The sequence below is a fragment of the Dasypus novemcinctus genome, chromosome 20, assembly GCF_030445035.2.
Source record: "Dasypus novemcinctus isolate mDasNov1 chromosome 20, mDasNov1.1.hap2, whole genome shotgun sequence".
Taxonomy (NCBI): Eukaryota; Metazoa; Chordata; class Mammalia; order Cingulata; family Dasypodidae; genus Dasypus; species Dasypus novemcinctus.
Window position 1 is genome coordinate 45,768,679 of NC_080692.1, and position 13,268 is coordinate 45,781,946.

Sequence of the window (13,268 nt, forward strand, 5' to 3'; positions counted from 1 at the left end):
AAGAAAAGGAATGGAGTTCCAATATATGCAACAACATGGATGAAGCTTGAAGATATCTCATTGACTGAAATAAGTCAGGCACAAAAGGACCGATACTATATGATCTCACTGACACAAAATAATTAGAATAAGACAATCCATACTATCAGACACTAGAATACAGGTTACCAGGGGCCAGGTTGGGGCAGGTAAAGGAGAGTTAATGCTTAAATTGTACATATTTGGAGTGATAGAAAGTTCTGATCCTGGACAGTGGTGATGATAGCACAACAATGTGAATGTAATTAACAGCATTGAATTACATATTTGAATGTGGGTCAAAAGGGAAATTTCACGTTGAATGCACATTACTAGAATAATTTAAAGAAAGAGTGAATTATTGAATAAAGTTTAGGTCACTATGCAAAACTGCTTTTTCATTATTCTTCTCATGCACTAAGGGAAGGAGTGTTCCTTTTCTGTCATTAACAGGAAAAGACCTCTTCTGAACAGCGGGATCCCCTACCTCCAGCCTTCTCTGCTGTCACCTCAGTGATGGTTAGTCAACAAGAAGATTATAAAAGGATGTTCAACTCTAGGTCCACGGTCAAATTTTCAATTCATGTCATCAAGAGTAAAACTTTTTTGAGAAGACAAATATTTTAGAAATGTATACAAAGGTAGATACCCACTAAATTTTTCTGCCAACTGGAAAATTCCACTTTGACCTCAGCAGAACTATATTTTTGTATGTGTCTACAGAAATGTATCCTGGAATACTTAACACTCTATGGCAATTTTTTAAAAATGTGTGACTTACCAGTTGTTACCCCAAGTATTTCTTTTGCAGCACCAACAAAAGTGTAGCAACAGATGATTTAAAAAACATTTTTCAGTGGAGATAAAAAAAGGTCTTATAACTTCAAGAAAAGTACAACTCATTAAGAAAAAGAGAAAAAATATCACCATCATTTACCATTTTAGAGCTATTATCTTCATTATGAGTCTCAAAATTATAATTACAAAGCCAGTTGTCATCTGAAAATAAAATATTATATACTACAGTTTTTAGTCATATGTTCTTTATTTTTTTACATATAAAATAAAAGTAACAGAAGACAAACTTCCATTTTTGTGAAGTAAAGCGTAGTAATTGAATTTTTAAAAGTGTGTCTTACGTGTTTTATGAACATACCTTTTTTCTACCCAGTGCAGTGTCAAAATTCTCTGCACAGTTCCCGGAATCTTGTAAATAGATTCAAAGAGGAATCGTGTCATCGGCAAGAGGAATGCTGGAAAAAATAAAATCAGACCATTAACACTGCACTGTTCCTTTCTAATAAACATATCAATATCAACAGTTACTCTTGGAAGCAAGATAAGCATAAGGTTTTCAAAACAGATTATATTTTTTATGGAAAAAGAGGCAGTCAACCGCACTGGAATTAATGAAAAAATTTAATCTCCTCGGAAGTTGTTCCTTTGCTCTACTTATCATGTAAATATTCTGCAGTTGCTTTTAGGATGGACTGGATTAATGCCGATTCTTGCTTCTCCAGAACGGTTTGTGAGGGGGCCTCAGGTGTCCCTCGGGTCCTTTCCTTGACTCCACTCGGTGGAAGCCCTTGAGCTAGATCGCCATTCACGTCTCCTGCTACTATGGAGGGCTGCGATGGCACCGCACCAGCTCCACTTCAGGAATACTGCTCGGGCCCTCAGGAGTCCATACAACTCTGGCTTTGTTACCACTTTCCCCAGGCTGAAGGGAAACAGCCCCTGGCAAGTAGGTGAAATACCCAAGAACCAAACATGGAAAGCAGGGAGCCCCACTCCAGCCCAGTGTCTTCACTGTGAGCCCAAAACGAGTAAGGCTTCGTTTTGATGGTTCCATTTCAACTGCAGAGCTGATGGTTCTTGAGCAGTTGTATTACAAAACTTTATCTTCCCAGGGCATGACTGGTATAGAGGGACTTTTCTTCATTCTGAACATAGAACTTGTGTTAATAAGCACAGAAACTCAAAATTTACCATGTTGAAAGGGACAAATCTATACTATTTCATTCATCTGCTAATCATTCCACTGGAGAATATTCCAAAATGAGATAAGTTATCATTAAAAACTTTGAATTTAAGAATTTATGCTGCTGAAATAAAATAGTTCTGTGTATAGTCTACCAAATAATAAAATGTGCAACTTTTCTTAAAAATTTTACTAATAAAACCACCCCAAACTCTAACACTGCTATTTCCTTAAGTGAAATTCTATGTCTGACCAAATGTAGAGAACACTGTAGTTGAATTTATTTAAAAATGAAACAGATAATTTGTCATACATATTTGGGAAACAGAGAAATTCACAGATGGTATTTTTACCCACAAGAGGGAGCCTTTATTTTTTTTTAATATTTTTGTAAGAGATCTTGAAAATCTTGAATTAAAATATGAAATTCTAAAAGTTATTGTTGATATCATAAACTTAATGTCAGGTATGATATTGAGATAACCAGCTTTCAGTTGGCATGTTTTGCTTCAACCATAACATGTAAGTATGTCAGAAGATTGGAAAGATAATTAGAATTTTTTAAAATGTCATACATACCTATATTATAATTGAGTGTTTGCAGATACAAGTACTAACATGTAGGCGCCAAAGGAGCCTACAAGAAAATTCCTTCTAGGTGGTAGATAACTAGAATTCTTATGAGTGCTCTACAACCAAAACTTAATTACATAGAAGTGAAATGATATTTCAGTCATTCTCCTATCAGAAAAGGGCCTGGTACAAATCAATAATTTTCTGTTTATGAAACAGGATACATCCTATTTTTGAAATTTCTGTGAATACACATTCTCCCTAATATCATGGAAATCTTGCTTGAAAAGGGTTTTCACTGGCATGACACTTTGATGAACTTTCCTTTCTTAGAGTTAAAGAAAAAAATATCTTTTCTTAAAAAGAAAAAACCTAAGTTTGTTTTCCTCATATCCTATAATCTCCCTAAACAATATCTTAAATTGCTAAGACTCTAAATAAATGTTCTCTGGGTTTTGTAAAAGTAAAATGTATTCATCCACTTGAAAACTTCCTTATAAGAATATAATTTTGGCAACTCTTATTATGTCAGAGCGATCTGCCCCACCTTGTTCAGAGACTTGGTAATAACTGAGCGGAACGGTGCTTTACGACCCCTAGGAAACTGACTTTCCTGCCAGGGTCCTCTTCTCAGCCCCTAGAAGATACTTTATAAGAGGGGTCCAAGGTTGAGGAAAAAGGGGTTAATCACTGCCGCTCTTCCTTCTGGAATTCCATCTTATCCCTTAAATCATTCCTGCCACCCCCCCCAGGGACTTTGAATCTAATGGATCTAAAATCAATACCCCATAAATGACACAAATACATTCATTTTGTGGACTAATGTGCCCTAGTGCCTGAATCCCATGTACACTCTACTTTAAAGAGGAACAAAGGTCACGCAGCCACTCTGATGACTTGTTAGGATGCGCTGTCACACTAGAATGGAGCCCGGCAGACGCCAGTGGCTACCGAGGCACGACTGGGAACTTTTAGGATGGCAGGGGGCGTAGACTTGTGTCGAGAAACACAGCCCAGAAGGCACAGGGGGCAGCTGCCGAGACGTGGGCCGTGCCTGGGAGGTGTCCGCAGGGCTGTTTCACTATCTTGTTCCACAATTACTTATCTCACCTATGTTTTCAGGATAGCCAATATTACAAACACAATTTCCATTTAATAGTGAATTCTACACTGATTGGAAAAGATGGATAAAAAATCCTAAAAGGCAGAAATGTTTACACACTTACCAAAGAGATGCTAGGGAAACAGCCACGGCGGTAGGTCCCACCACCCTAAATAAAGCAGAGGCACAGGAGGGTGTGGGGAGCGGAGGGTACTTCATTTAGCAAACACAGCAGCAAAACAACCAACCCAGGTTCAGTGGGTGTCTGCAGGGTTAGATATTATGGAAATTCGCTGAAGGGGTTTTATATTTGCATTACATTCTTCAGTCCAGAGGGTCCATAGCCTAACACTACAAGCTACTCGTAACTTAGGAAAAAAAAAAAAAAAAACCTCTGTTAATAACATACTGGTAACTTTTAAATGCAGAAAATAACGATTTCCGCCTTTAATATTTTTAAGACCTCAAATATAGAGAGGCCATGCAATATACAAAGCTACCTTCAATGTAAAGATAAAAGTCGGGCAAAAAAACAAAAACAAAAACAAAAAGCCCTAAAAACTAAAGGAAGACTTGTGTTTCTCAGGGAAAGATCATCTGACTTAATGTTTTGTTTCCCTGGGTCTAAATCTAATGGTCAGAGAACAAAAAAATATGGAAAGCAACTTTTAAAAAGATAAAATTTGGGAGAATTCCTGCAACAGGTCAGCATGTTCAGTTTTACTGGCTTAAAATCCATATAGCTATAAAGTTCCAAAAAAAAGAAAGAAAGAAAGAAAGAAACCATGAACAAAACAACAGAAAGAACTGTTCTTCTTTATTCCATTTGCCAACCAGAGTCATTTATCCCCTATTAGATAAAGTATAATAGACTCTACCAAAAGGGTCGCTGGCCTTCCATTTAATGATATTGCCAGCCCCAATCTGCATTTTCCCGGCAATGTCCCTCAACACAGAATAAATGGCTGATCTCTTCACAATAACAGCTGATTTCTATTTATTAAGCTAAAAAGGTCACCATTTTCTACGGCTGGGCCGCCCTGCACTATTGATAATTTTATGCATAAACAAATGGCAAATTTGTGCCACATAAATATGCATTAGCAATTACTTTTTCCTTGGGCAACGCTCACCGCATGCAAATGGGTACCTCACAGGGCCTGGTAGCTTTTGTTTTAGCTCTTGAACAGTGAAACAAAAGAGCACAATAAACAATTTTAAAATTGCCAATCAATAAGCAATGCAAATGCAAAGGTAAATGGCAAGAAACTTGCTCAGAAACAGCAAAACAAAAGTGAGGTGGAGGGAATGGTGCAAGGATTTTCTTTTTTATAGTATTTCATTTCTTTCTCTTTCTATAATGAAAAGGCTAAAGTACTCTTGACACAGAACAGCTAGCTAGGCTGGTGCTAAGTCAGATGCCAGATGGGGAAAGTAGAAAATATACACAGGTTGAGTAAACACACACACACACACAAACACCAGAAAGCCTAAAAGGGAGTAAGGGGAAAACTGTGTTCCTAAGTGATTTCTAAGGCATCACTTGTTCAAATTCATGATTTTCAATTTCAGAGATTCAAGGACTTTTAAAACTGGGAGGTGCTGCAGGGATACATAGCCAAATCTCAATTCTACTGTACTTTGCTGTGTGTTTTCCAATGCCATCTTCCTCAGAAAAAGGGAATATACGTTATCAATAGGTAGGATATTTTTAAGAACACAAGAAAAAGGGGTAAACGAGAAATGGACAAATAAGAAATAAAAAGCATCCCACGAAACATCCATATGCCCAGATGTTTAAGTTTACAAACCATGATCTCAGAATAATTCAAGAATAACACCAGGGCACGAGGAAAGAGAGCAAAGGAGCTAGTAAGGAAAGAGACAAGGGGTAAGAAGACTAGAAAATAAAGTATTAACTAGTTTGTACATGGAAACATGACGACTCAAGAAAAAGTGGTCTTTTTATCTAAAAGCAAACCTCAATAAATACGTTTTTTAGTTTTGACTATGTATTAGACAATGTTCTGACTGTTTTGTATTTACATCCATTACACTTCATCTTGGCAAAAAAGAACTCTACAGGTTGGTACCATTTAACTTGCTCAGTTACTTAACATACCGGTAGATCTGGGCTTTGACAAAGTCTGACATCAGCATCTGCTCGCTTAACCCCTGCCTAATACCGCCACCCACTTCTTAAAACCCATCCATTTTGTTCCAATGAAAATATCTTTCTTAGTTTGTATATGGCTTTGCCCTTGTATAAATAAGTCAAACTGGATTTTTTTTTTTTAATTTAAATTCAGGGCTTATGTGAGTTCACTTTATAAAGTTATCAGCATACTGTAGCTTCTGTAAAAAAAGGCAAGTACTGGTGGCAGACTTGGCTCAGTGGTTAGGACATCCATCTACCACATGGGAGGTCTGCGGTTCAAATCCCAGGCCTCCTCGACCTGTGTGGAGCTGGCCCATGCGGAGTGCTGATGCGCGCAAGGAGTGCCGTGCCAAGCAGGAGTGTCCACGCATAGGGGAGCCCCACGCGCAAGGAGAGCACCCCACAAGGAGAGCCGCCCAGCGCGAAAGAAAGTGCAGCCTGCCCAGGAGTGGTGCTGCACACAGGGAGAGCTGACACAACAAGATGACGCAACAAAAAGAGACACAAATTCCCATGCCGCTGACAACAACAGAAGCGGACAAAGAAGAAGCAACAAATGGACACAGAGAACAGACAACCGGGGTGGGGGTTGGGGGGACGGGGAGAGAAATAAATAAATAAATCTATCTTAAAAAAAATAAAATAAAGGCAAGTACTAATTTGTACATGGAGAATATGTCCTAGTCTTCGTAGACATCTGAGAACAGAAAAACACTGTGACCCACTCCTTGATCCTAATATAAAGGTTTTACACAATATAGTAACAAACATTACCTAAAAATTAGCAACAAAATAAAGTTTAATTAATTAATTAAGTATTCTTGGCCGAAATGCATGTAGGCAGTCCTGGCAATCTCAAACAAGCCTTTAGCACTTGCCTGGCTCTTCCCCACCCAGCGCCAAGATACGCTTCACAGAGGCCTTTTAGAATCCTGATATGGAGAGTAAAAATCAGACTTCTTTAGAGTAAGACTAGGAACATCTGGTACTATTTCCCCCCTTGAGAATATCAATGTTGGGAGGCCAGGGCTTTGGTCGCCCATAGGAGAGTTTTTTGGTGTATGAATTTTAAAGGTGCCCCTTTACAGCATGTGACGGTTAGGCTAATGTGTCAGGGCAGCCAGATAAATGCACTCAGTTGTATGGTCAAGCAAGCGCTGGGCTAACGGCAATACAGGGACATTTATGGACTTTAGTCCTCAGTGAGTTTACTGCATAGATGGCTGCTCACATCTACATCCATCAGGGAGATTGCCGTCCTTAAAAGGGGAAGTGATTTCAGCATTCAGAGGGAACTTACCAGCTTATCTTTAGACAACCAACATCTCCCAGAAACTCATCAAGGGCCTTCACTGGACTTTCACCAGAGCCCCTGGTTTGCAGCCTGCCTGCAGAACCTGGACTTGTGCATCCCTAGGGTGATGTGAGAGACTCTTGTAAAATCTCCTACTAATGCCAGATATCTCCTGTTGATTCTGCTTCCCTAGAGGGCCCTAATACAGGGTAGAACATTCATGCATTGTACATGATGACCCTGAAAAAGGGCTATGGTTTCCTTAGACATGTGTTCTTTCTAATATTAACTCCCACCCCTCTTAGAGTTAAAAGATTTTTGAGAGCCAAGTACTCACTTTTTAATACTAAATCAACAGAGCTGGAATTTAAATATGATAGTGCTATTTTACATGTTAATTCAATTACATAGCTAATGTACTCCTATTTTTTTAATATATGGTCTCTCTTATTATCAACTAAATGCACCAAATACATGACAAAGACCATTATTACATAACAGGCCAAAGTGGTTTTGTTTTTTGTCTTTTCTTTTTTTTTTTTTTAAAGATTTATTTATTTTATTTATTTCTCTCCCCTTCCCCGCCCCCCCCCCCCTCCAACCCGGTTGTCTGTTCTGTGTCCATTTGCTATGTCTTCTTCTTTGTCCACTTCTGTTGTTCTCAGCGGCACAGGAATCTGTGTTTCTTTTGGTTGCGTCATCTTGCTGTGTCAGCTCTCTGTGTGTGCGGCGCCATTCCTGGGCAGGCTGCACTTTCTTTCACGCTGGGCGGCTCTCCTTACAGGGCGCACTCCTTGCGCGTGGGGCTCCCCTATGCGGGGACACCCCTGCGTGGCACAGCACTCCTTGCGTGCATCAGCACTGCCCATGGGTCAGCTCCACACAGGTCAAGGAGGCCCAGGATTTGAACCATGGATCTCCCATGTGGTAGACGGACGGCCCTAACCACTGGGCCAAGTCTGCCACCCCTGGGTTTTTTTCTTAAAGATTTATTTTATTCATTTCTTCCCACTCCCTGTTGTTTGCACTTGCTGTGTGCTGGTCTTCTTTTTTAAGGCAACACCAGGAACTGAAACTGTGACCTCCCACGAGGGAAGGAGTTGCCTAATCGCTGAGTCACCTCCACTTCCTGCTTTGTTGTGTCTCTCACTATGTTTTCCTCCATGTGTCTCCTATTGCATCATCTTGTTGTGCCATGCCAAGCTCACTGCGCCGGCTCACTCTTTTGCTTGTCTTCTCCAGGGGGAACTAAACCCAGGCCTCCCATGTGGAAGGCAGGAGCTCAGTCACTTGAGCCACATCTGCTCCCCCCAAAGTTTTAATTAAAACCATTCTTGTCCACTTCCTTACTTTCTGTGTGCGGTAAGGCTTTCAAACTAAAGCCTTGAATATCCCCTCTTAAGTGGAGCTTGTCCTAAATGTATGAGCACCTGCAAAGTCTGTGAGGTAGAACGCATGTACATGAAAGTGCACAGGACATACAAAGAAGCTTCATGTTTTACGTGGACATGGCAGCGTCCAAAGGGCTCAGCATGGGATTCCAGGCCAGAACCAGATCAAAGTAATTCCATCACTGTCCCCAGCCCCACTTTTACAGCAGCAAAATAAGGTTTAAACTGAGAGTGTCCTGAGGGGGTCAGAAGGTCTCTGGGGCTTTGTGGGGTGCCAGGAGGAGAGCCACCAACCTTGGCCTCAGAGCCTTTCCTTGCCCCTCCTCTGCTTTGCTCGGTACACAGGACTGACCATCTGGGCTCAGTTTCCCAGACTTCCTGTCAGTTAGCTACCAGGTGGAGGGCACTGTCGAAGAGCGCGAGGGTGTGTGCATGTGTATGCCTGTTTGTTGTCTCTCTTTCATTTTATCTTCATTTTGTTAAAATTTTATCATAGACAATTACAAATGAGAGTCCAGTAAACAAACCCCAATCATCCATCTCCAACTTTCAACATCTATCAACCTTCTGCTACTCGCATTCTCTCCCCCATCTGTCTCGGCTTTGCCAGGTGTCTCGGGCAGCAGTTCCTCCTCCAGGTGGTGCCATCTCTGTCAACAGGTCCACTTGGCTCCAGCTTCCATGCAGTGACCCTGGGAACACTGTCTCCTCCCTCTGTCTCCCCAGCCTAAGTAGCTTCCTGCTGCTCCTGGGCTTCAGGCTGCTCTTTTATCAACTAAGTAAGAATGTTGCCACATTAAATACCCCTCTTTAGAAATAGTCAGGATGGTCTTTGTCTTCCTGCTTGGACCCTGACTGGAGAGCGTGTTTATTTTCTTTTACTATTTATCACCTACTGGCAAAGCCACTATAGCAGTTTGATATGGTTATGAATTCCAAAAATAGATAATAGATTATGTTTGTAATCTGGTCTGTATCTGGGGCAGGATTAAGTTATGATTAGGGCTTTGATTGGGCCATGTCATTAGGGTGTTGAGTTCCCGCCCCTTAGTGGGTAGGGATTCACAGATAACAGGCATGGCAAAGGACGGAGTTGAGGGATTTGATGTTAGCGTTTTAATGTCGGAATTTGATACTGAAGCCTCAAGCTGGAGCCCCAGGAAGTAAGCTCACAGAGGAAAGAGAAGCAAGCCCCAGGAAGAGAGGAACCCAGGAAGCCTGAGCCCTTGTAGAGGTTGGCAGCCATCTTGCTCCAACATGTGAAAATAGAGGGAAGTAACCTATGCTTTATGGCCTGGTATCTGTAAGCTCCTACCCCAAATAAATACCCTTTATAAAAACCGACCAGGTTCTGATATTTTGTATCAGCACCCCTTTGGGCTAATACAGCCATCTTTATCCCTTATTCATAGACCCCTGGGAAGCATAGACCCCGCATGCTGGTTCTATGTGCTACATCTTAAATATTGTTCCTGATACATAATGTCCAGAAGGCTTTCATGTACCAGGCAATCTATTCTTATTCTCTACCTTTTGTGGATTGCTTATTGGACATCCTACTTTTTTTATCAACTTTTCTTGAAGTGAAGGTACCACAGAGCCCTGCTCCACCTGGCATTCCACACTGTGTCTGACATCAAGGAAACCTACCCAGTCTATTTTAAGGAGGTGGCTCAATCTGGCATCTGAAATATACTTTTCAAAATGGGAGATGGCAGAGACTAGTTAACCAAGTTTCTCTCTCAGACAATACATGTTTAACACATAGGCATTTGTGGTTTTTGTTAACAAAACATGACCTTCTGATGTTAGGAATAAACTTACACACACTATAAAAATGAATGATGTTAGATGGCTCTTACAAAATTACCTTTTGAAAAATTATGGGACTATGAATCAAATACATAGATTAAATTTCCCTTGAAAGAGACATGTGCTTAATAATTAATGGGAAAGGATAAAAATAATATTTATGATTTTATTTTATCAAAGCACTTGAATAATTATGTAGTAATCATATAGCTAGATGAAGACAGAGTTACCAAACCTGAACTCCAATGCATGTGGAACTTTAAAAATATAAAAAGATCTCAATATTGAAATGATAGATTTAAATTCACAAGCTGAAACTTTAACCTGGTTTAATATAAAATCTTATACACACATCAAAAACAGAAGGTAAGGTTGGCTTTATGTTCACAGACTTTATAATTTTTATCGATAGCAATCACAATGCAAGCAAAGAATGAGATGTCACATCGGGAAAAGAAGAGAGACTACAGTTAACAATAGCAGAGCATCTAAATCAATGTTAGGTAAAATCAGTGCCTGGTGGTAAAGACAATTGCAAATACTGGCTCTAGAACTGGTTTCCTTGCAATAGCTAGGAGATCGGTAAAATACTTAACAACCAGAAAAGATTGACCAAAAACATAATGGGTCTGACAACTATGCTAAAGCATACGACTAAGAGAAAAATACACATTCCACCTGATAAAGGCAAGAGTGGGGAAGGAGCCCTTCATTACGTATTAGGCAGGTATTTGAAGGTCTAAATCACACTTCAGATGAAAGAACTTCATGGTACAGTTATGGGGAGGTAGATTTCAGTGCACTATAAAAACTAATTGTTAAGGGCATTGCCTAGCAATGGGATTGGCGGGCTAGAACAAAGCCAAATGGTTACGGGCTTAAGGAAGAAGTCTGCATCCAGCCAGAACAGGGTCACTTTCTGACCCCAGGTAAACTTGGAAACAGTCACTTAACTATGCCTCCACTTCCTCATCTATAAAATGTGTTAATATATACTTCATTAGGTTGTGAGGCTTCAACGGGCCAGTCCCTGCCAAGTACACACACTAAGGATGGGAAGAGCAGAGGCGGCAGGACCACGTGTCAGAGCTCCCAGGAGAGGACTCCTGAACTGAGCAGGATCTGCAATCACCTCGACTTCAGGTCCATTCTAATCTGTGGCCCAACTTTTCTCTTCTTCCAAGTTCAAGCACGTGTTTTCATATCATTTCAAGCAAGGAAGCCTAACACAAAATATTTACAAAGCAGAAAAGTGTGATGCATTTCCACGTTACAAAAAAGGCTACAGCATCAAATAAAGGATATCCATTTCCACCAAATGTCAAGTTAAATAAAACTCACGAAGTATTTTGGTAAGAGAAATACAATGTCATAAAATAAGCCAAATATGATTTTTTAAGCCAGCAATATCCATTTTTAATAAAGTTGCAATATTAACTTTATTTTCTCCTCTTAAAAAATCTCCAGTTAGCTTCTAAATAGTTCTTGGATCCAGAGGAAACATGAACAAAGTACTTCTGCTTTTTGAACACTGAGTGCTGCTCCTTGCTGCTGTCAACCAAGTCTTTCCACCACTCCTTCAACCACGCCTTCTGTCACAGCCACGCACACATGGCAGCCAAGAAGAAGGCAGAAAAGTGCGTGAGGCAGGCTGAAGGGCATCTTCAAAAGAAGCCAGTCTCAAATCCCTCTTTGTGATGGCCCCAGGTTCCTCTACTTACTTTTAAGAAGATTTCTGAAATTCTTACAACACAATCATTTTACTTTTTCCCCTCCTAACAATTACATTTTTCAAGGTGTTGTCACAGAAGCGATCTGATTTTACTCTCACAGCAGTTCTCCAATGTAGGTGCATCAGGGATGATCTCTCACACACAGATTAAAAAAAGAAAAATTACAAGTTGGCCCCAAATTACAAAACTACAAAGTTGTAGAAATACAGATAAGAAACCAAGCCCGGTCTTCTTTCTTTTGTACCAGATTCCATGCAGCTCTTTAAGAACTGGCAGAGGGGTAATACTGAAATCCCTCTAATTATCTAATCATAAAGTTTATCAGGATTATGTTACACTCTTTGCTTTTTCATCCATTGGAAGAATTTTGGTTCTGCTTTTAAAGATTGGATCAGCACAGTGGTTCTCAACTGAGTGACTTTGCTTCCTGGGGGGCTTTCGGGATAAAGGGAGGTCTTCGGATTGTCACCACCTGGGGGCTGCTGCTGGCGTCTTGTGGGTAGAGGCCAGGTGTGCCTCTGAACACCGTACATCGCACAGGACAGCGCCCCACAATAACGAATGATCTGGCCTGGCAATACTGCCGAGGCTGAGAAACCCTGGATTAGCAGCATTTTAATTCAAGCCGTCCGTCTGTGGCCCTTATTTTTGCTACATAATCACAATTATGATTTCAGAGTGTAACATTTCCTGGGTACTAAGGGCTGCTTTCGCATAAAGCTATCAGCTCTTGGGATGGTCACTACAGTGGTTCCGGGGACAGAGGTCACCATTACCGCGATAAAAGGTTCATAAAAGAATGCACCATGCTATTTATAACACTTTGCTTATAAGAATGCTAAAAAATGAAGTGATGCAAATGGGGAAAATCAAAATCACTCATTTCAATAGTATGAAATGGAAATTTGCAAGTAAAGTAACCTTTGACTTTTCCTTTATGTGTAACATACATAAAGATTTACAACAATGCACATGCAAATGTTAAAAGTGAATTTGGTTGTGTTTTTTGTATGCTAAATTCCTTCAATAAACATTGTAACAATTAGCAACATTGTTTTCTAAGAGAAAGCTGTTACTCTTCTCCCTTGCTGCATTTGCATTCTTCACCTAAGCCAGGGGTCTCAGTTCTCTCCTTCCTATGGCAGGTTCTAGGGCAACATCCCAGGACTTAGTTCCAGTCTTAGGAACAACTCAATAAAAGTTCTA

General features: G+C 40.3%; 1 protein-coding gene across 1 annotated transcript in view; it reads right to left on the minus strand.

Moving 5' to 3' along the window:
* Positions 1 to 13,268, minus strand: part of LOC139437102 (egl nine homolog 1-like) — a 370,192-nt gene that overhangs the window by 84,055 nt on the left and 272,869 nt on the right. The window contains exon 4 of the mRNA XM_071210253.1: positions 1,175 to 1,271. Within this exon, the coding sequence (XP_071066354.1) occupies positions 1,175 to 1,271 (97 nt within the window). The remainder of the gene's footprint in view (positions 1 to 1,174; positions 1,272 to 13,268) is intronic.